Genomic DNA, 23096 nt, shown 5'->3' on the forward strand with positions numbered 1-23096 from the left:
TGGAAATGGATTCCCACCCCTGCTTAACTTTCTGTCAGTTTCGATTATATCCATCAAATCACTCCAAACCGTAATTTGTATCTACGAACCCCAGATAGCTTATCCACGATGTCTGTTGCAAGCACGATCTTCTTTCCCCTCTGTGGCACCGATGGTCTCCAGACAGGCTCAGAACCTATTCCCGCAGGCAATCTTATTGGCGAGGATGGCGCTCCTTCCAATCTGGCTGTCAACGGTGACAAGTTCTGGCCCGCTGGCAAGAAGCTTCACGTTCGTTTCTTGAATGGCAGTCTCCAGGTCCAAAAGAGTGTGAAATACTGGGCGCAGAGATGGGAAGAGTTCGCCAATATCAGCTTCAAGTTCTTGGCCGAGAACGACAAAGCCGACGCAGACATCCGAATCGGTTTCCGACTGCCGGGATACGCAGGTACCTGGTCGTATGTTGGCAGGGACGCGACTAAGTTCGTCCTATCGCAGAAACAACCCACCATGCATTTCGACGAAATCAACGACAACTCTAGGAAGAGCGAGATCTGCCACTTTGTCTTGCATGAGTTTGGCCACGCCATCGGTTGTGTCCATGAACACCAAGCCAACCGGATCGAATGGGACAGGGCACGCGTCATTGCTGATTGTCTTGCCCGCTACAAGTGGGACGAGGAAACCACAAAGCAGCAGATTCTGAACTTGGAGCCCGACTTAACGAGGTTGACAAAGACATCCTTCGATCCCAACTCAATCATGTGCTATTGGTTCCCTCCTGAGTGGACCGTGAACAGGCAATCTGCCCCAAAGAACCTGAACTTTTCAGACAAAGACAAGAGCTTCATCAACAGGGTATACCCTTTTCGTACGCGTAACGAGGGCAAGCTTGACATTGTACCGGGAATTCGAACATCCGAAAATAACGTTGTGGCTCTGAATTCGAAGGCAGTTGACTTCACTCCTCCATATGACGACCCGCCTCTGATGGCTCTCGGCCTGACGCAGCTCGACGAGACAAACAACGCAAACATCCGGGTGCGGCTTGGAGCCGAGACTATCACCGAAGAAGGTTTCAAGCTTAACATGGACACCTGGTCTGACTCAGTAATGCAGAATGCCGGTGCGACTTGGCTCGAATTCTCACCAGATGAGCGACAATATCAAGGTATGGGCCGCATACTAAGCTGAAATTCAATCCAAGATGCTAATGATGCCTGAACAGTGGGCTCCTATAGCACGCTTGAAGACCGAGACCTTGGAGTGCCGGCGAAGCGGGTTCGAGATGATGCCACTGGCATGACTCTGAGCCAAGATATTACGCAGATTGATTTCCCGCGGGACGCTTACGCCGAGGGCCAGCCTCCCAGAATCATAACTTGGTTGACAGGCCTTGACCTAGGAAAGGATGCAAATTGGCGGATTAGATGCTTTGCCCGAGCAGTCACGCACAAAGGCTTCGAATTGGTCATCGAGACTTGGGCAGACACCGTTTGCTACAGCGCTAGCGCCTCGTGGGTGGCCCACCCCGCAGATCAGGAAGGGGTCCAGAGCGGCAAGGTCAGCTCCTCAAATGTGCGGGAATGGTTTCCCCCGGTGGCAAAGACCAAAGTCAAGGTAAACTTCGCGGGGAATGGTGCGTTCGAAAAGACGCCCAAAGTCTCCATCGGTCTGAGTGAGCTGGACATGGATAGTGCCAAGAAGCTAAGGGTCAAGGTCTTTGCGGACAAGATCACCCCAGATGGGTTCATTTGGCACGGGGAAACCTGGGACGATAGTCTGCTGTACACTGTTGGAGCTGACTGGATTGCTTTTGGTTAGCTAATGATATTTCTCATGCGGCGTCTCAGTGTACGTAACTAACTGGTCCAGCTGATGAAACAACTGCCATTGTGTCATCCGGAGGTGAGCACCTAGATGCATACGCTTGAAGTGCTTGCTAAGAACTTTACTTAGTTGTTCCGAATCTTTTGTGGTTTATTCTTTTCTCTATTATATGCGGACTTCTTTATTAATGTTGTGAGAAGGAGTCCTCACTCTTAGTTCTCATTGCCACCATCCTGTTTAGGAGGAGACTGGTGCCATTATGCCCTGACAGGCCTAGACCCGCTTGATCGAATAATAGATATGAAGCTCCTACTGATCTTCGCTGACATGCCTAAGGTCAAAATATGCGATGAGTCCATCGGCCCTGTGATCGACCGGTGACACCCACGTGACACCTTGTTGGCTTCAGAGGCCAAAAGTCGTATTCGGGATCAAATCGTAGCTTCACTCAAAATGTCTACCAAACGTGACCGCACACCGTCACCGAAAACAATCAACGCTCATGCCAATGATGTACTAGGACCGGCGCGCAGGACGCCATGTCTTGCCTAAGTTGGGCATATTTTTGGTGGTGTGTGAACATCATGAAGGATCTGCTATGAGAGATGATATATCGAGGTTCAGCCGCAGTATGCTAGGAAGCCATGTCTCATTCTCCCGCATCCCCGGGACCCACATGGCCTGGGTCGTATGGTCGCACTTGCTTTAAGGGAGTTGCGTGCCGTTCCGCCTGCCACGGGCGCAGGGATGGTCTCGGAAGTACGTTAAGGTGCATACTTAGTCTCACCTCTACAGGCGCAAATAATGGCTGGCTGAAAACTTGACGATCTTGGCCATGTCCGTCGATGTCATGCCAGCCTCTGTTGAAAGTCTAGCGACTGAGCAGGCACGGCAGGAAAGATTGCTTCACTGAAAACCACACCCTACTAGCACAGGTCGATTACAATTAGTGCCACATCACATCACATATTAGCAAAGACACAATCATTGGCAAAGGGAGCTTTGCATGACAACATGAGATCATAAATACTTCAACTTGACCAGGGTCTTTTGGCCCTGCAGCGACTGTCCCTCCCAAGTATCGATAGACTTCCTCTTTTTCCACCATTTCTCCTCAGCATGTTTACCAAGTTGCTAGTGTATGGCTTTATGGGCTTTGCCCATCTCCCAACGCTCAATGCAGAGGCTGCAGCACAACCCACACTCAACCTCCCATGGGGAGTATACCAAGGTCAACCCATGAAGGATGACGCAAATGTAGGCGCTTCGCACCGCTGTGAACACGTCTGAGTCCAATTCACTGCCTGTCCTCCAACTAATGATATGAGAAGATCTATCTATTTGAGAACGTCCGCTTCGGCGCCAATCCTCCAAGGTTTGGATCTCCAGCGTTCCCTACATGGGTAAATTCATCTATTCAGCCCGTCAGCAATGGACGAAACTGCATCCAGATTGACCCGAAAGATGTCGATAATGCACCAGGCGGAGACGATCCTGTCGATACCCCAGATGACCAAGTCACGAAGCAAGGCGAGGACTGCTTGTTTCTCGACCTTTACGTACCAAAGACTGCATTTGAATCGACCAAGGTGAAGGCTTTGCCGGTAGTTGTTTGGCTCTATGGCGGCGCATTCGCCTTCGGCAGTAAGAACCAGCTAGGTCCTCTTTATACTGGTCGATCCGTTATTACCGCAAGCAAATACCAGACAATCTTTGTCGCTGGCAACTATCGCCTCGGTGCTTTCGGCTGGCTTTCAGGAGACTATATGCAAAAGAACGCTCAGCCAAATGCGGGACTATACGACCAGGCTCTTTTGTTCCAATGGGTGCAGAAGTACATTGGTCAGGTCTCTGGGGATGAGTCCAAGGTCAGTGCCTGGGGCGAGTCTGCTGGCGCCGGGTCTATCCTTCACCATCTTATTCGAGAAGACGGTGCTGTGGATCCCACGTTCAAAACCTTTGCTATCCAGAGTCCGGCATTTGAATGGGCGTGGGATAATAAACCGAAGGGCAAGTTGGATCAGATTTACCAGAACTTCTCTAGTCTTGCTGGTTGTGGCTTGACCTTTGATATCGACTGTTTGAGGAAGTCTACCAACCTAACAGCAGCAAACCAGCAGCTCTTCAACACTGTTAGACAGACAGGTCTTTTCCCTGTTGGACCAGCTGTGGACGGGAAATGGATCACCACAATTCCAACCATCTCATTTGCAAGTGGTGAGTGTTAGATCATGTGCTTTGCGATGATCACCTTTTCGTTTTATATGCTCGCTAATGCTGTGCCCTCAGGTAATTATTGGAAGTCCATCCAGTCACTTATCGTCTCGCACACTCTGAATGAGAGCGCTTCTTTTACTCCGTCGTGGGTGACTTCTTCCGACACATTTAACGCATTCCTCCACATTTTCCTACCAGGAGCCAAGCTCGCGCCTCAACGCCAACAAATAACCACCCAATACCCATGTGCCCAATTACCCTATAATGGCGACTATCGGCTCTGCATCGCCACTGTAATTCGCGACGCCAGCTTTGTTTGTAACACCCGCGATCTGTACTCCGCATATCCAAGCATAGCGCATATGATGCGATACGGATTTCCCATCGGCCAGCTTGCCCGCCACGCGGCGGATTTAGTGGCTCTCTTCTCCAACAACGTCAAAGAAGCCAAGGACATCCTGTTGAAGAACAAGGTCCCCTTCGCCGCGCAGTATGCTTCCCTTCTTGTAAATACGCACGTGGCTCAGGCATACCAGACCTACTTCGCATCTTTTGCTCTGTCAGGTGGCGACCCGAATACGCTCCCGATGCCGCATGTACTCAAGGGAGATCCGCCAAAGTGGCCCGTTGCTGATTGTAGTAATGGAGACCAACTGAAGAATGTGCTCACAGTGTATGCGCCTATCGGCCAGCCTGCATTCCTACTAGATCAGTCAGACGACCAGAACACCAAGAAGGTGTGTGGATTTTGGACCGAGATTGCTCAGCAAGTTGCTGCAGCACACAAAGAAACAGATGTACTTGGGAATGAAGAGAGTGGAGTGGATTCTAACGAGTTGTGACCGGAAAGACGGAGGGTTCGTGTTGAGATTGATGCATCTGTACTGATAAAAGCTCTTGTTCTATCTATGGTCAATGTAAAAGATGTATGGCGGATGTTCACTTAAAAGATACAGATTGGTATACAGAGTAAAACTTCAACTTTGAGGTCAAAAAGAAGCGGTGGAATCCATAATCTACCTTGAGGGTGCCTAGCGTATCAAATTTGTCTTGGCCGTCCCATTGCGAACCACGTGAATACATTTTTTTTTGAAGCAATAGCCAGTTTTAGTCATACATGTTTTATTTCTTTCATTTTCTCGAACTCAAAACTAGGGATGTAAGAGACATCAATATACATTTGAAAGTTATCTTGCACTTGAAGGAATAGTCACCTTCATCGAGAGTACTGGTAAGCTTGGTAGACACACTGGATGTCTTTGCATCTTTGTGTCACGCCTCCCTAGGCAAGGACAATAGAGGCGGGCGAACGTTATGCGTGCTGGCTGCGGTGGCGTGTGTCTGATATTCGCTCTCTCACAAAAGCCTTATACAAAGCGGGTTGAATACTGGCTATATCCATTGGAGAAAGCACATGCGCCGCCCTCTATGAAATGACAACAAAAGCCCTAGTAAGATTCAGTCACAGTCGCCAAATAGTCAGATCCTTCAGGATGGAGGTGGAAAGAGGTGTGCGGCAAAGGGGGTTATGTCGTGACCGATTCGGCAAGAACATGGGTGAAGAATTCACGTCGGGTTGTGGGGGTGGGGCATATCGATATGACGAGGGCGACAACAAACCACTTCCGGGACCACGAGGCCGAAGCCGTCGTGATATCTCTACGTACTTGGGGAATTAGAAGGTCTGGCAGAAGGTAATTCGTCATCACGATCTGGAGGTAATTGTCTCCTTACAGGTTGAAGATTTACTTCGCCTGCATTAATACAACGCGCTGTCTGGTTTTCACTAGAGGCCTTCAAATTATGGAACACCAAAGATCATCTCAATGAGAGTCATAAATTTACTGTAGAAAACATTTGAAGTTCTATCTGCACCATCCTAAACACTCCACCTTTTTGCGCCATTGCTAGGCCCAAACCCGCTTCACTCCTTGAAGTGATTACCTTTGCGATCGGAGCTAAAATTCATCAAACCGCAAGATAACACCAGCCTGACTTGTACCAGATAAACACAGAATCCAAAGATGGCTGAGAGCCTAGTTGGAAGGAGCAGTCCTTCTCAAGTTCAAGATGATCTTGTCATCGGTGTCATCGCCGGTCTCATTCCACCTCAGGTTGTAGATGCCATCGATGTCGGTGGCGGTAGCATACCACCAAGACTCAAAGCTACCATCCTCAGCCTCGACCAGCACAAAGTTGCCGTAAAAGCTGAAACCGCTGGTCTTACGGCCAGTTGTGGACGCGCTGCTATTGAGGAAAGCAACATTGTGCACGCCGGAGTCGGCGGTCGGGATGGTGAAGGTCAGGTTGGACCAGGTAGGAGCGGTAGTCACAGCGGTGGTGTTAGGGGCTCCAAGCCATGTCTCGGTATCATCTTCTTCAGGGGTGACTGTCATCGATCGTCCGGTCAGTCCCGCATTCACCGAGAAAGGAAAGTGGGGTAGCTGGTACTTACAGATTACTGGGGCGGCATTGGAGTCGTTGAACTGAGTGTAGTCTCCAAAGTAGGCATCGCCTGTGCAAATGAGTGTTAGTCTAAGGGTATGTCTCGGCAGTTGGGGCCTAGGCCGAGCCGAACTGGCGGTAAAGTTCCTGCATCTGAAGAGACACTAGGTGAAGACTCGGGACCATCTTCAGGTGGTATCGACCGGCAGTTTACAGTTTTGTAGACAAAGCTTAAGTCGAACTGGCAGTCGGGGGAATTGCTTACCTCCAGCAGTGAACAATGCCAGGCCACCGATTCCAGTGCCATAAGCGTAGATCTGGAAAGAGCTGGTGTCGGCGCGGCGAACGTGAGAAGATTTAGCAGACCTCACGCTAGCCGGAGCAAGTCCTGGAACTGCCGCAGTGAGGGTGGCAAAGGCCAAAAGAAGGCTTCCGATGTGCTGCATATTCGTGATATTTTTGGGAGTAGTTGCTGAACGATTGTTTGAAGCTGTAAATAGCTTGTAGTAGTGACGGACTGAGGTAAGAGTGATTACTTTTACTTTGAGTTAGAAGTGATGAGTGTCTGAGCAGAAGTTCTCTAGCGGGATTCAAGTTCCTTATTTATCTAGAGCAAAGTGAGCCAACTTTGATGAATCTCTGTCCGGGAGATCCGTGGCACAACGTGATCTCCCCGCCTGAAAACCTGGTAAAAAAAAGCTTCTTGACCAACAAAACCACCAACATCCATCCACATCATCCCATATCGCGGCTCAGGCCACTGAGGCTGAGACTCCACCTGTGTACGTAGTTGCTCATCTATCATCACAACTTTCTTATGCAACCGCGCGGTTGGTGGGAGTCTGGAAGAAGAAACAGGCATTGGCCTTGTAATCGCCAACGGCAGTGCCTTTTTCGTCTGTTCTAGAATGAGGTCCATCCTAGATGGCACCTACGTCAACCAGCAAAATTCGTTTCGGAATGTGGGATGAACATGCACGAGCCGAATCGAACCCTGGAAAAACGCACAGGCATCGGGCATCCGTAGGGCAAGGCGGAGCGGGATTTTCCTTTCTTTCCCCCCTCGAAGTTTTTTGCGGACAGCCCGTCACGTCACGTTCACCCGTCCACCGGGTCCAGCCTCGGAAGAGGCCGTGCCCCCACCGTTCCGGCCACTCGGCCATACCGGACGTCTTACGCCGATTTTCATATGATACCCTTCACGGCTGGAATCTCATAAGGCTATTGCGGAGCTACTCCAATGAATATGCATTACATTGTTCAGGAAGTTCCCTAGAGTGTTCTGTGGACTTGGCTACTGGTTCCTGTCTCATTGGCAGGCAAGATCCGTAAAAAGATTTGACCAACAGCGATGTGACGTCGGAAAAGCCCAAATTTTCTGTCACAATTACTTTTTCAATGCAGGCTTCTATCGCTCTACAGTATAGGAGGTCTCGCGAACCCCCATGTGCTCAACAATAGAAAGCTCAAAATATCAGGATCGGCTCAATGAATGAACCACGCGTACGGTACACCACAGCATACGCGGCGGCAGAATCCGGTGGGATGGTCTAGGCAAAAGCTTCCTTGCTTCCTCCGCTCCGAGCGGGGTGATGTAGGCTAAAATGGCATAGGTGCCCCCCGGAGCCCCTTACTGAACCGCCTCCGCCACGGGACATGATCCTTGACGCGCCACTTTGTACTTTCTATTTCCGCTTCTAGTGAGGCTGAGCTGGTGTGCGAAGCTCTGTGGGCTTATCTCAGTCTTTCTTGAACGAGACAGGAAATGGACGGGGAGGGATAGCTCTAAGAGAAAATGACCAAACGCACGTCTGGATTAAATCACATGACGAGATTCAGTTGCCACAACCATGGTTACTGAATTATTATTCATCTCCAACACACTTCGTCTTTTTGCATTTTCTACAATTTCGTTGTTGCAATTGAAGTCATTGATACACCCAGGACTTTACCGAGAGTTTCAAGGTATCAGTAATCCGCCTCTACATGAAGCTGATTGGTTGAGTGCCCCGGCTTTGGCAAAGCTCCCCCTTTTTTTCTGCCTACCGCTCTGACGCTTGAGAGCAACGTTTTGTGGGCAAGCGGGAGGGATTACAGGGAATTCCGGGAAATCGACCATCTGAAACTCCAGCACAAGCCCATGTTCCTTAATTGGTGGTTTGTACGTCATCCGTGCCCTGGAAGAATTCGAGATGGGATGGAAACATCGGGTATTAATAAATGTCACCTCCGTCCCGTTCAGCTGCCAAGTCTTAAGCGAACGTTCCCCTGAGTCGAATCCCGAGAGTGCACTTGTTCTCCTACATGGTGCTGGAGTTCTGTTCCCATAACTCGGGTCTGATATCTAGTAGCTACCCGGGTTTCAACTAAATCACTCAAGGCAAAATCATCCTTCGCTACTCCGTAAAGAGTATCGATAGCTGAAGAGATGGTGGGCCCTGCCTGACAAGAACGCTTTTTCCAACGAATCCCATAATAGCGAATATTGCAGAGATGCGAGAGTGACAGCTCAAGCACCCATTCAACCTCAAAAGTTGAATTTGGTATATGACTCTTGACCAAGACCCCTATTTCGGATGTAAACCCATCAGATTATTACGGCAGTTCTAATGGAGTCTCTAAACCCCTTAAAAAACTTCATAGAAGGGTCGGAAGCTGTTCCATCAAAGTCGGTGAAACCTACGCGCTCGCAAAAATGAGCAGGTCCGCCAGGCATAGTGCGGAGTACCATCAAACAGTATGTTTCAGATCTCTTCTTACTGACAGACGGGCTCGGCAATGTGCAAACAATCCAACAAAAGTACTTGTCAGTGTCCCTCACTGTTTCCGTTGGTCGATCGAAGTAAAATGGGACTTTCTCTGAGCTTCTTACCATGACGCCTGCGGATTGATCTCGTGATGTCATTAGCACCGAAATGTCGAGAAAGACGCCGCTAACAGTTATACCTCCCCCAATCACCGCGGCCGTTTCATCTTCTGTTGCTGGGATGATGCCGACATTGCGGACAACGGTTTTACTGAGGAAGCGCGGAGTGACTGGCTCTTCCGAACCGCAATAAGGGATTCACATGGTGATAGGTCCGTTATGGGCAACCCAAGACCACGACGGAGCAACGTAATCTTGTGAATAGGTGCGCTCGGTTTCCCTGTTTCTCACAGGCGCCCAACACAAGCTGCACAGAAAGTCGCGATCTAGCCAGTGACCGGCAGCGTACTTTGTGCGGAGACTTGACTGCACGACCCGGGCGACTCCAGATAGTGCAGTAAGCCTATCGGTGGCCACCGTCAGCTTCCGTCGGGTGTAGTGCTCCACGGTACTCTGCCACATCCAATTTGGAGTTTCCATATCGCCTAGTTCCAAGCGAGGCTCGTACAGCTCCTTGATCGTGACAAGGCCCAGGGGTGCGGCGGGGTATGCACATTCGCATCGGTATTCGTCTTCAAGACATTGGAAGTTCATCTCGCCTCCAAAAAAGGTGAGGAGTCGAGATGCAAGGACTTCCTCTTGGAAACACCAGCTGCGGCTCAGTGTCCCGTGGGATTTTGGTTCCGCCAATGTGGACCAGCCAAGCCAACTGTGGTCCAGCATAGCTCTGGCAAACACGCTCAAGCCAGTTCCTTCGCTCCTATTCTCCAGACTTCCCAATGCCGAAGACTGGAATTTGACGAGTTCTTGTGGCAGCTTTGGTGTAGAGAGGAAGCCTTCCTCAACACTGTTGGAATCAGCAGCCACGATCACCAGAACTGCGTTTCCGTAGATTTCTGCCATCTGTGAAGACTGCTCCGCCCAGTCCTTGAAGTCGGCATCGCCTTGGATGATACACAGGCCATCAATCCATAGAAAGGGAATTTTCAGAAATGCAGCAACCGTGACGGCGTCCTTATACATTTGGGGAAGATTGTCGAACGGGAGGTTGTCTAGACGATCATGAAGATTCTGTGTGGTCGTCACCCCCGTATTCTTTCGACCCCATGTATAGCTCAGGCAAGCATAAATACCACAATCCGCCATGGAATTGATGAGACGCAGCCTTTTCTCTGAACCAAAGTCTCGAAGATCAAGGACTCTTCGAGGTAATTTTGAGATCTGGCGGTGAACCTCAAGAAATGAAGTTTCTCGAAGACTCGCGCCCTAGCTTTCACCCTTTTCTGGATGTTTATCATTTTTGACACCTACTTCATTTTCATAGTCTTTTTGAAATGTTTTGGCTGCTAATCCACCACTGCATTGATGGTTATTGAGGCAATGATGGATCCATGAATTTGCTTGTTGCAGCCTCCCCCGCCAGCTCTGTTCAGAACTTCGCCCTTGAGTCAGGAGAATGGTTTCTTCAACATTGAGTGGCTGCCCTGACCATTTTGTTAGCGGTGACATCTCTTTTTCTAGGCATTCAAGACCATTGCCTTTTTGAATGAACAGCTCAAGGTTCCTTTCAGGCCCAGCGGCTAGATCATCAAGTATGTGAAATGGGTAGCACAGCTCTATCGTTTCCACCAATGGAAGCAGAGCAAACGCCGACTTGGCGCAGTCGCCTGTCCTACACAGTCTAAAGGCTTCTGGCCGACATTTCTCACACTTAGAGCGAGTCGTAAAGTTTCTCCATTCGGGAGAAAAGTGTGCCAATGCCTTTTCAATGATGGAGCATCCAACGCACCCATCACTGGAACGGCTATGCACTTGACGTAAGTCAACTATGACAAGATTCGACAGATTCGAGCCATGATCTCGACTAATTCTATTTAATCCAAGGCCCTGGCAAAAAGCGCATTCAATGAGGGTAGGGCTGTCCAGTAGAAGCTGAGGTGTTTGTGACATTGTGTGATATAATAGTCAGAAGCGGGGTAAAACAGGGGCATTGGTTTTCTCTCTGCTCCTCACTTGAAGTCGGAGATGGGATAATGCGAGCAAAGTCTCGGGAGAGAATAGTGTGACCTCCTCCAAGTTTGAAACAGTTCATCCGAAATTCCCGACCAATGTATCATAAGTGTAGAGGCATACCTCCAATTGTTGATCGGTGAGAGATTGCTACCTGAGTGATAGCAGCTACCGCTTCCATCACCTAGCGTGTGATGACTAAGGCAAAGGATGCCGCCAGTACGACATCTGCTTCCACTCCATTTGCTCAATTACAAATGCCACAACTTGAGCATTGAAGTTAACAAGAGGTGTCGTTCTCCCTAAAGAAAACGAGACATAAAATGGCACTAATATTTTGCCAGTCTCACATGGTTCATATACATGTAATGTCATAAGGTACTTGATTCAATTCAATCAGGTTCCAGACCACTATGCGTCTGCTCTACCAAGCTTGTGTGCTAAGCCTCAGCCGCTCACCAAGCCATCCACTGAATCCTTCACACGCTAATGCTGACGACTAAATTTAGATCCTAATCCTTCTCCAACTTTGTATGTATGCTGTGCTCCGACTCGCACTTAGCCTTGCACTTTCCCTTCGCTTCATTTCCAGCACGTGCTTCACCGAGATCAGCCGAAGTTCATCGGATCCCGCTGTGGTTCATCCAGAGCTTCTGCGAGGCGAAGTTGGACACCATTGACGGAAGCCTATGTTTATGCTTATCCGGATGACATTTCGGTCTTGTGTCCATTGCTGCGGACCACTTGGCGGACTTACTGAGGTCTGCATCGAGGCTTGTTCGAGCTCTGCCGCAAGCCGTAATACAGGCTAGGCCCGTCGTGACACTCTTCGAACGGAAGCCCACCTTAGCTCCAGCTCCAGCCTCACCGAGCATAGCAATCATGCGGCCATCGTGAGAGCGCTGGTCATCCTTTCAGTGATACATAAAGCCACGGCCCTTTTCCAGATTATCCACCACGACCACTATCTCAACAGTTCATTTCCAAACTAGCTTCTCTAATTCAGAGTTTCGTCGCATCACAACTTGCTCCAACCTGCCCAGCACATACTTCGTACTATTATTCAGGCTTGGCTCCAACGCAATACAATGTCTTCCAAGCTCATCCTCGCCCTGGGCAGCATCATTTCTCTCGCTGCGTCACTACCCCACACAGCTCGCGAGTGCACCCCAGCCTTAACACCAGGCATAATCGCTCATCCTCAACACTTCAACGTCTATCAGTCCGCCACGCAACCGAACCACCCCACAGACAACGTCCCGCATCTCGACCTCCACACCAACATCACCCGCCAGGTCGTTATTTTCACAGGCATTCCGTCTTCGGCTACGACTTGCTCTCTCGGCTGGCGCCAGGGACCAATTGAAACCCGTGTGTTCCGCGTCGACGGCAACGGCCTCGTCTCTTCGCGCCAGCTCAAGTCCGAAGGCTTCCCAACATGGACCAAGGGAAGCAACGTTCTGATCAACCCCACGACCATCGCGCCGTTTCAAGAAGGCAGCGAATTCTCGGCGGGCATGGATTTCACATTCTGGGACCAGCCTGAATTCTCCGCCCCTGCGACACACGGCGGCCCGAGTGTGAAGTGTGAGGAGAGAATCGTTGTGGAGTTGGCAGTCAACCTTAACAATGGACAAGATGGTCGGGTGTTCATGCAAGATGATGCCGATAATGGCTTGTACATCTCATACTCTTGAAAGAGGTTGCACTAAGCAAGGTGTTTGATTTCGCATTATAATTAATGGGATGGAGTGTAGGCGTAATATCATCTCTCAGCATTGCATAGACATATCGAATTGATAAATAAAACTTACTCATATCCGATAAATTTCAATACTTCATTATGCATTTCACTTGCACTCTTATGACTTGGAATAGCTCTAAATCTTGGTGATATACGAGTTGAGGATCAGTACTTGGAAAACATAGGGCACCGCTGTCACATAGACGGTCAGTACTTCAGGACACTTTGATAAAGACATTTGTCACTTGTTTGCGATTGCCACCAAGCAGACTTGGGCAACTTTGTCACTGCTGGATCAATGGCATATTGCCTTGCTGTTCCAGAACTACATCTACCTGCGGCATTCGAGATTAGACTAATTAGGAGTTGGAAGGTTTCAATTCTCTTTCCAGCGAGCAAGCAAATGAGATCTTCCTCGAAAGATATTCCCGCATCTTTCTGTCATGATATCCTACACAACTAGTGTTTGAACTAGGCGAATATCATTCGGTGCATTTATCTCAATGTTCTCATTTACAAGTTTTGCCTACATCTCAAGCGAGCAATAGTGAACACAGCACCGAATTAGAGGTTACGCGTGTGAGTATCAACGATACTTGAACTCACATTGGTAATCGATACACCTAAACTATCTTTGAGGCGATAGCCGAACTAAAACTCTTCCTAAGCTAAGTTTCTCTTCCGTAACGCTTACCTCAATAAGTGATTTCAGAAACGCTCTGATGTCACAAGGATTCCAAGGTGTCTACAGTTGCTGAATCATCTGCGTCAGCAGGTTGCAGGACGAGAAGTTGGGGTAATAGTGATCAAACAGCGGTACGTACCGCGTCAGCAGGCTGCAGTAGTGTGCATGAATCAAGTGGACCTTCGCTTCGAGGCTGAGGTAGACCATCAACGTCAAAGAAGCATATTCCATTTCCCGACTAAACATACAGCCGTCAAATCACAGCATCATTCTTAAATCCGAGTCTGTTCAAACCTCTTTGCTGACGTCGCTTTTGGGTAGCTTATGACTCTTTACTTCGGTTTGTAGGGGCATATTGTCAAGGAAACTAATGTCCACTGCCAGAAATGGACTACCGTCCACCTCCTCACACCAAGGTGAAGCAATCTCCGTCTGCAGCTCGGAATCGGATCATGTCTTGCTGCCCAATCGACTTGCCATCTCCGTGCCCCAAACCCGCAATCATGTAGTCACAACATCAGCATGCTACCACATTCCTCGCCCTTTTCAACCGATATCAGCGAGACGTCAGTTGTACGCTCCATGCGTTAGGACTTCTCCAACTTAATTCCGAACGCTGTTGATCGATGGTGTGCATCTAATTCTAGTCACTGCGCTGCCAAATGCCGATGTTGGAGCAGCACGCTAAATCTTGTTGTGGGAAACCTGCTCAGTGTCATGACAGGATAGTGTGCTCTGTCATGAAAGCGAATGTTATAAGTACTGCTGACAGCTCTTCTATAACATATGTGATACACTCTAAACCTCACATCATTCATTTTACCAGCCCCAACCGGTTGTTTTGGAAACAATCCCATCAAATTCTTTACTTTTTGAACACACAAAACCATCCAATATGGCCCCTCAACTTCAACAACCCCTAGACACCTACCTGGCTCGGCATCGCCAGCTTTCCCCGACGGCGGCCGTTCGCGTGTCCCCCCTCGCTCTTGGCGCCATGAACTTTGGAGAGAAGCAGAAAGCCACAATGGGCGAGTGTACCAAGGAGACCGCGTTCGAGATCATGGATCACTATTACTCTCAGGGCGGTAACTTCATCGATACCGCAAACAATTACCAGGCCGGCCAGTCTGAGGAATGGGTCGGCGAATGGCTCGCATCGCGAGGCAATCGCGACGACATTGTGCTCGCCACCAAGTACAGCAGTGCCTACCAGCTCCATGACAAGTCAAAGCTTCAATCCAATTACGGCGGCAACAGCACAAAGTCGTTGAAGCACTCCGTCGCCCGGTCTTTGAAGGCCCTCCAAACGACCTACATAGACATTCTGTATCTTCACTGGTGGGACTATTCTGCCTCCATTCCTGAGGTCATGCACTCACTCAATGATTTGGTCTCTTCTGGCCAAGTCCACTACTTGGGCATTTCAGACACCCCAGCCTGGGTGGTAGCCAAGGCAAATCAGTACGCCCGTCTCTCAGGACTTCGCCAATTCGTCGTCTACCAAGGCAACTGGAACGCTTCCCTGCGCGACTTTGAGCGGGATATTATCCCCATGTGCCTGGACGAAGGCATGGGTCTTTGCCCTTGGGGCGTCCTCAACGCCGGCCGCTTCCAGACGGAGGAGGGCTTCAAGGAGCGCGAGAAGCACAATCCGGGCAGACAGAACAAAGTTTCGGAGCACGATAAGAAGGTTTCCAAGGCTTTGGAAAAGGTCGCCAACGCCAAGGGCGCGTCGCTTCCCGACGTTGCAGTCGCCTACGTCATGCACAAGGCCCCATTTGTCTTCCCTATTGTGGGTGGACGGAAGCTAGGTCACATTGAAAGCAACATCAAGGGACTTGGTCTCGCTCTTACCGAGGATGATATTCGCGAGATTGAGGGTTCTCACGAGTTCGATCCTGGATTCCCTCATACTTTCCTGAGCGGCACCTCCCTTTTTGGAGGCGCCCCCAAAGGAGCTTACCACCCCGGGGATGTGTGGCTGACGAATCTGATGGGCAAGTTTGACTGGGTTGAAGCCCCCAAGGCAATTTCATCGGAATGAGGTGGACTTTCCTTAATCACTGAAGTTGTGGCTCTTGACACCGAGATATCGCACATATAGATAAGTAGAAAGCCTCTCGCCAAGATTAGAAGATTTTACACGATGAAATTGCAGACTCATCCCCGATCCTTTGCAAGACCCAGCGGTGTGACTTTGTTCGAAAATAAGTGGCACCAATCAATTCAGTTCTGAGCACCCTTTTGTTTTTCGGCCATTCCTCAAGTGCCTCTCCTTCCACTTCCATTCATCGTGTCATCTATTTCCCCGTATATGAGGAGTATTTTGTAGGTGTGCAGTCTACCTTAGGTATACAAGGGCATGAGTTTGTTTGTCTAATGGATAGGAAGAATTTCTGGGTCGAATCGTTCTGCTCTGATTGTGTATCTATCGACTTCCACGTCGGAGAAAGCGTGAGCACTTTGAAAGATAGCGGATGAGACTAGAGCTAATGCCACCCCCAAAAAAATAATCATCAGGCTTCTTCAAGTCAAACACATTTTTTACGTGATGCAACCAGTATTCTTGCCTCAGTAATAAGAGGCTATTTGACATGACTGACTATGGATTGGGCATGCTCATTTGCTTCGCGGCCGGGATTTTCCGACCAAGGTAGATAGGACGAATTTGAAAAGATGACGACTTGGGAATGTAACTCAACTGGTTCAGGAACTTCCTCAAAGGGAGATTGACCACATAAAAAAAGGCTGTAATCCTAGTCTTCATGCGGTCACAGTACTTCAGTAGCAAGGTACTCGGAAAATATCAATTAATTGGCCGGACTTAAGATAACTCAAAGGCTGACGCTGGCTTGGTCCCAGGGCCCAGGCCAAGCCCGGGTTGTGGTAGGAAGCGGATTCTCCAATGCGACTAGGCTATCTATGTGCACTAGGGAAGGTCAAGCACCTGAGTCGGCCCGCGAGTTTGTGGTTGTCTCCATGCAAAACCTGACGTATGCCGGAGCAGTGGCCGAGACCGCGGACAAAAACACCGCCTCGATTGCCAAGGCGCTGCGGAATACCTTCCATATTGGCCAGAAGAGCCTTGTATCGAGGAAATGGAGCAACGAAGAGATTTAAGAGCCAAGCCCCTCAACATATAAAGATGGCATCCCTAGATGGGACAGAGGAGAGCTTACTTCCTCATTCACCTCAAGCAGTCACATTTCATATTCCTCGCTATGGCTCTGAACAACACCTTGGGCGCTTTCATGCGCGGCGTCATGTACCGCGGTGTCCCCGGTGAGATGACTGTGGAAAATATTCCCATGCCCACCATTCTCAACCAGACCGACGCCGTAGTCCGTATCACGACTTCTGCTCTATGTGGTTCTGACCTACACGTCTATCGCGGCTACCAGGGAGGCGCTCCCCCGTGGAACATGGGACATGAGGCCATTGGCTACATCTCCGAGCTTGGAAGTGCAGTCTCTGGGCTCGAAGTTGGTGACTACGTCATCATCCCTGACACTGTGAACCACGGTCGGCTTGAGATGGAGCCCACTGGTTTGGATTTCTACGGTAATGGAGCTGTTGTCACAGATGGTCTCCAGTGTAAGTCATCATCCCCCTCAAGACAAATCTCCATGGCTTTCATCAAAGAAAGCTTTTGATTCATTACCATGGCACTTTTCGAGACTGACATACAGTATGAATTAGCCGAGTACGCCAGAGTCCGATTCGCCGACTCTAATTTAATCCCTATCCCGCTCACACGGGAGACAACGAACACCACCATCGAGCAAGACTACCTAACCATCTCCGACATCTTCGCCACAGGTTGGGCAAGTCTTGACTTTTCAGGCTTTGAAACAGGCGATACGGTGGCAGTCTTTGGCGCTGGCCCAGTCGGACTCATGGCTGCCTACTCGGCCACTCTTCGCGGCGCCTCGAAGGTCTATGTGATCGACCACGTCCAAGCCAGGCTCGACCGCGCTGCTTCAATTGGCGCAATTCCCATCAACTTCGCAGCCAGCGACCCCGTCGCCCAGATCATGGCTTCCGAACCGAACGGGGTCATGCGCTCCGTCGACTGCGTTGGCATCGAGGCTCTCAACTCGACTCTAGAGCATCAACCCAACATTATCCTGAATCAGATGGTCAATCTCACCCATGTCGGCGGAGGCATTGGTCAAGTTGGAGTATACATGGCGCAACCAGACTCGCCCGGCTCTCCTCTAGGGTCCACATTTTCTCCCATCGCCGAGTTCCCTCTGTCCGACTTCTTTGGTAAACGCTTGAAGTTCCAAGCTGGCCCCGTCGATCCCAAGGTGTACGCGCCGATGCTTGTGGAGCTTATCAGCAGCGGCAAGGCCAGCCCTCATTTCATCGCTTCGGCGAGTATCTCGATTGAGGATGTTCCGGCCTACTACGCTCGTTTCAATGCTCATGACGAGATCAAGGTTTTCATCAGCTTTCCTTGACCGATCATGTCTGTGAGTTGATTCAACCTTCACTGAAAAAACATCGACGCAGTTGGCAGTTGGCAATCAAGGACGGGAGTGTTAGAGACAAGAGTGTAGTTGAGGAGGTTGCACTCTCATTGGTTCACGGTCAGAGCAGATGCCTCTCCAAGGCAACCTCATGAGTTTTAATCAACAACAACCTTCCGCAGTGAGCGTACATACTCAAACTTCTTCCCACTCTACTTTCAAAAGCACTGCGCTTTTATTGAGTGTCTCCTCTACTCGTGGTTAAAAACCTCGCGGTTAAAAATCTTCTCCGATGTCAACTGTTGTCAAATCGCTACCACACCTTGACTGAAGACAGTGACCCCATCTATCGAGTTTTTTTCAGTGTTTTTTTTTTCTTTTAAAATATCACATAGTACAGTGGTACTAATCATGATATTCTGCTCATTTGATTGAGACTAGGTGACAATACATGTAACTCCAAGATAATGGTCAAGTTAGCCGGCTGGCTCACTACTTTCTCGTGGTGGAGCACCTCCGGCGACCTACGGAAGACTTTTAGCAGGTATCACGCACGGAAGCGCGAGTAAGCGTTGGGTGGGGTCAAGTTTCCTGTCATCAGTGCCAGATATGTTCCGCTATTCGCCACAAAATGTTCGGTGGTGGCGTTTGCCACGAGGTGGTCGGGGCAAGGAGCTGGGAAGATGAACACCGAGTTCGTGGCTAGCATCTCCGGCTCTCAAGTCCAAGATGACTTAGGTAGACATTATGACCTGTTCGGAGTTGGTGTTTATTGAGACGCCATGGTGTTAAGCCGTACTTCACTATCTCAGTCAGAAATAGCGATAGTCGATATAATGTGTAGTATGTCCAAAGAGCCGGATTCCCCTCAAGTCTTAACCACTGTTTTAATGTCATTTTGATTGCATAGATTGAGATGTACAGCTCTACCTGCTGGCCTTTCTTGCATCATAAATCCGCAAGTCTCCAAAAACCTTCACATACGACCATACCCATTGGAAAACTCGGGATCCCGTCCGCTCTCCCTTAGATAAGCTAATGAGGGCCGGATTAGTAGTTGAGTCGGTGACGATCAGCGAATACCCGGTGTTGTATGTTTTGTTTCTTAACGTTTGTAATGCTACACTTGTGGTGGGAGACGGTGGGTGACGAGAGCGGCGTTTTTGCGATCTATAGCGGCTTTGGTCTCCTTTTAACAGTTTATCGTATTATTATATTTATTTTCTTAAAATTGTGCTGTAGTAATGATTAACCAAAACTACTAATCAAGATGAACTGAAGTATTGAGTGGTGATTTATCCGAACAAATACGCTAAATGACTTTTATAAGGGCTGCCATTATCATGACATCCCCATTGGTTGACCAAATGCTCAGCGATATTAGCATACGTCTTTATCTTGCACTGCCGCTCCAACATCTGCAGACGACTAAATACGTATTCTCGGTGTTCCAAATCGGTTAATGCCGGGCCAACAAGGGCGATTGGCCAGAGAAGAGCTGTCCCATACGGTGAGCTCGGCGGGATGAGACGTAAAATTTCCATGGCCCATCCTGGGAGGCTTCCCATGGCAGAAGAGGACTTATCTGGCTGCTTCTGTCTTCTGTAGACCAGAGCTGCCACTCTGTAGAGCTCAGAAATCAGCTTCTCTTCGCTCCATGTGTTAATACACACGAAGGACTCGAGCTTTTGAAAGGTGGGGCCATATATCAAACTTGAGTCTAAAAGTAGTCGCAAGTCGGTTTGTTCGCTCCGACCTGAGAATTGAAGGGCCAGACTCGGTAGCCAACTGAGCGTTCCGTCCCAGGCAATTATATCGGCATCTGATACTAACATATCATTGGCGCCTATGCGAGCTATGATAGTGGGGAAATAAAATCGATGCGATATTGAGGGTGATGATGGTCTCTCATAGTAGAATGCTGATAACGTCGTGGTTCGCAGTGACGTAGACCGTACAAGATCATTATATAGGAATGAATTGGAAAGAAAAAGCATCGCGTCGGTCTGATAACCCGTCTTGGAAGTTTGCGTAAGTCTGTCCAAAATGTTGCTGAAGAGCTGGGACGGGAAGAGCTGAGCGAATAGCTGCAAGTGGCTTGTTCCGTTTTCTTTACCCTCTCCGTGGAGTTTCTCATAGAGCATAAGTAGAACGGATGTTGCCAGTAGCGGGATGATACCATCGTTTTCAACGATCTCCGTGGTTCGTGTGGTGATGACTGGAATCAAGGTATTCTGGCCTTGGCTGAATGCGTCTTCGCGGGCCTCTGGGTTTGACATGACTTTCCTGACGAGGTCGCTGCATCCTCTAATTGCCTTGGCTCTATACCGTAGCATGGGGGCACGCATTGTGAATTGTCCGTTCTCCCAGCTCTGAACACAACTGAGGGCAAGCATGGCATCGAGAACAGTTCGATGTCTCATCGCCAGTGGTATCAGAACTTTGAGAAAAGGGTTAGAGGCATCTTTGCAGGTTGGGTAAGTTGTCGAGAAGAACTTCGTATAGCGGTCCAGGATTTGCTTGTCCAGTGGGTCAAGATGGGACGACCAGTCAGACAAACTGGGGGACAGTCGGAAGTCCTCAGCCGACACCGTATTGAGTGAACCAAGCGAAGGCGACGGCGTTGGCAAGAGCATGAGAGCATTGGACGGTGAGCTGCCGGGAGTGGACACTGGTATCCCTCTGGCTTTCTCAGATGTCGACTTCCTAGGTAAGGGACCTCTTCTTCTCATACCGTCTCTCCGCGCATCATCTTCCCATACAAGCTGAGTGCCCCTGTCACAGTCAAGACCCAGTCTTTGGCAATTCTCGCATACGGGGACTGCGCTATCGCACTTCTTTCGTCTAGGGTGTGTAAGTAAGCAAGCGAATCTGACGGGCTCAGACTGTACCTTCTTCTGCATGTCCAACAGCCATCTCTCGATCTTTTATTCGAAGACTTGAAGCTCATCTCTCTATAGAGGAGCGGCTCTTGGTGTGACCGTGGCACGACCTCGACTTTGACATCGGCAGGGCGGGCGGAGAAAAGCAAGTTATCTTTGGACCCAGTGATTTGGTGTGGAGACATAGATATGGAGCTAATGCCCCAAGTGGAATAGCACAAAATGCCTCAGCTAAAGGGTCCTTTTATTTGCAAAGGCTTAAAAGCTAGAAGGTATTGCCTGCTTAAAACAATCAAAACAAATCATATCATCAGATTTCGCGTTATCACCGAACAACACAAGCGTATTTACTACAGTGAAGACTCGACATTCTACAAGATCATTACCACATCGCTTATCTCTTCTAAAGATTGCATTCCATATCGAGGATAGGCTGCTAGCAGCAGTACTAACTAAACTCAATAACCCATCAATCTTCTAGGCCTTGTTTCCAGGCAGTCCCATCTCACTGGTGGTATCCTGAAGATACTTGATCATCTCCACACACCACTTGTTAATATCCTCCGAACTCACTGTCTCAACTCTGCAGAGACCAGGCTTTCCCTCAGGATCCGACTCGGCAACGTTCTTCGCATACCTCTCCTGCAACTCGGTCAAAGCACTACGAGCACGATGAGCCATGACCTCCAATCGGTAGGTGGTCCACTGGTAGTATAGCTCGGTCAAATGAGACTTGTTTTTAACGTTGGCGTTGGTCGTATCGTCGACAAGGAGCGGGTTCTTGGGGCGAAATGAGGTGACGACTGTGACGCGCTCGGGCATGTTTTCGACGGGAGCGGCGGTATGGGAGATGTAACGGCCCTGGAGAAGGACGGCGCAGCCCTGCAATTTGTAAACGTCAGGCTTGAAAGACGTATTTCATCTTTCGTTAATGCTTACCATTTGCGGCGCCTTCACCTTTACGGTGGTACCATCTCCCTTCATCAACTCAGTCTCGCCACCAGTCATATGACGAGCATCCGAGAGCATAACAACGCAGACCCAAGGATGCGAGTCCTTGTGCCACTCAATAATAGGCTTTGATTGATCAGTGACAGCTCTGACCTGGCCCTTTTCGGCCTCAGAGTTCTTGATAGCCTCTTCAGTAGCTTCAGGAGGTACAACGGGTGTCTTCCGAACCGCATCGAGACCACCTGGTCCAAGCTGGACATTGGTGTGGCTGATCTCATAGTCCATGGCAGGAACGAGTTGGACACCAGCAACATCGCTCACAATCCTGAGAACTTCGGGGGAATGCCATAGATCGTGGATGAAAGCGGAGTAACGCGGTGCCATGCCTCGAAGCTGGACAGATCCAGGGCGAGTGTGATGGAGGCAGTTGTCCAGGACATCTTTGCTGAATAAGTCTTGGCGATAACGAAGAATTGCCTCCTGGGAGAGAAGCGGGAAAGGCTCGGTTGTTGCGATGGGGGACAGGACAGTCGGTTCTAGAGCAAGGTCCTTCATGGTCAGGACCTTGGAGGGAGGGGAATACGCTAAATGCTGAGCGGGGTTGAAGGGAGCAAAACTCGGTGTGTAAGTGTCATTCTTGCCAGGCATGAAGGCGTCCAGGCTGGGGACGCTTTCGACAGAGATGGGAGGAGCCATGGCGACCGTTTAGGGTCTCTAGACAAAAGGTGAGAGAACAAAATTCAATCAAGATGCGACTGGGAAAGTTGTAGCTTGATAATGTTATCTTATCCGATGTTTGGTGGTTCCAGTAGATAGGTATATAGAAATATATATATATACATCCGTGCGACTAAACATAGACAGGAATTAGCAATTTCCATGTCCAGTAATAATACACAGGGTCATTCCAATGTCCACTCTGACTCCTCTATTCCCTCAAACATAGAGAAAGTGCGGGGAAAGCAAGCACGCACTATACCATAGCTGGGGTATTCAAAGCGCAATGAAACAA

General features: G+C 49.3%; 8 protein-coding genes across 8 annotated transcripts; 5 read left to right on the forward strand and 3 right to left on the reverse strand.

Annotated features, from left to right (window-relative positions):
- Positions 1-108: 108 nt before the first annotated feature.
- On the forward strand, positions 109-1803 carry CCOS01_07250 (metalloprotease; the record flags this gene model as incomplete). The annotated part of the gene is made up of 2 exons (XM_060455417.1): positions 109-1150; positions 1208-1803. 2 exons carry the CDS (start codon positions 109-111, stop codon positions 1801-1803), a joined length of 1638 nt encoding a protein of 545 aa, XP_060313309.1.
- Positions 1804-2928: 1125 nt separating this feature from the next.
- CCOS01_07251 (uncharacterized protein) lies at positions 2929-4868 on the forward strand (the record flags this gene model as incomplete). Its single annotated transcript, XM_060455418.1, has 3 exons — positions 2929-3066; positions 3141-4026; positions 4099-4868. The coding sequence occupies 3 exons, from the start codon at positions 2929-2931 to the stop codon at positions 4866-4868; spliced, it is 1794 nt and encodes a 597-aa protein (XP_060313310.1).
- A 1194-nt stretch (positions 4869-6062) lies between these two features.
- On the reverse strand, positions 6063-6917 carry CCOS01_07252 (uncharacterized protein; the record flags this gene model as incomplete). The annotated part of the gene is made up of 3 exons (XM_060455419.1): positions 6063-6415; positions 6482-6541; positions 6737-6917. 3 exons carry the CDS (start codon positions 6915-6917, stop codon positions 6063-6065), a joined length of 594 nt encoding a protein of 197 aa, XP_060313311.1.
- Positions 6918-9535: 2618 nt separating this feature from the next.
- Positions 9536-10360, reverse strand: CCOS01_07253 (heterokaryon incompatibility protein; the record flags this gene model as incomplete). Its single annotated transcript, XM_060455420.1, has 1 exon — positions 9536-10360. The coding sequence occupies one exon, from the start codon at positions 10358-10360 to the stop codon at positions 9536-9538; it is 825 nt and encodes a 274-aa protein (XP_060313312.1).
- A 2075-nt stretch (positions 10361-12435) lies between these two features.
- CCOS01_07254 (uncharacterized protein) lies at positions 12436-13044 on the forward strand (the record flags this gene model as incomplete). The annotated part of the gene is made up of 1 exon (XM_060455421.1): positions 12436-13044. One exon carries the CDS (start codon positions 12436-12438, stop codon positions 13042-13044), a length of 609 nt encoding a protein of 202 aa, XP_060313313.1.
- A 1627-nt stretch (positions 13045-14671) lies between these two features.
- CCOS01_07255 (uncharacterized protein) lies at positions 14672-15823 on the forward strand (the record flags this gene model as incomplete). Its single annotated transcript, XM_060455422.1, has 1 exon — positions 14672-15823. The coding sequence occupies one exon, from the start codon at positions 14672-14674 to the stop codon at positions 15821-15823; it is 1152 nt and encodes a 383-aa protein (XP_060313314.1).
- A 1177-nt stretch (positions 15824-17000) lies between these two features.
- CCOS01_07256 (alcohol dehydrogenase GroES-like domain-containing protein) lies at positions 17001-18242 on the forward strand (the record flags this gene model as incomplete). The annotated part of the gene is made up of 2 exons (XM_060455423.1): positions 17001-17373; positions 17479-18242. 2 exons carry the CDS (start codon positions 17001-17003, stop codon positions 18240-18242), a joined length of 1137 nt encoding a protein of 378 aa, XP_060313315.1.
- Positions 18243-21610: 3368 nt separating this feature from the next.
- On the reverse strand, positions 21611-22780 carry CCOS01_07257 (uncharacterized protein; the record flags this gene model as incomplete). Its single annotated transcript, XM_060455424.1, has 2 exons — positions 21611-22015; positions 22073-22780. The coding sequence occupies 2 exons, from the start codon at positions 22778-22780 to the stop codon at positions 21611-21613; spliced, it is 1113 nt and encodes a 370-aa protein (XP_060313316.1).
- Positions 22781-23096: the final 316 nt, after the last annotated feature.

The sequence above is a fragment of the Colletotrichum costaricense genome (assembly GCF_030867565.1).
Source record: "Colletotrichum costaricense strain IMI 309622 chromosome Unknown Scaffold_7.1, whole genome shotgun sequence".
Taxonomy (NCBI): Eukaryota; Fungi; Ascomycota; class Sordariomycetes; order Glomerellales; family Glomerellaceae; genus Colletotrichum; species Colletotrichum costaricense.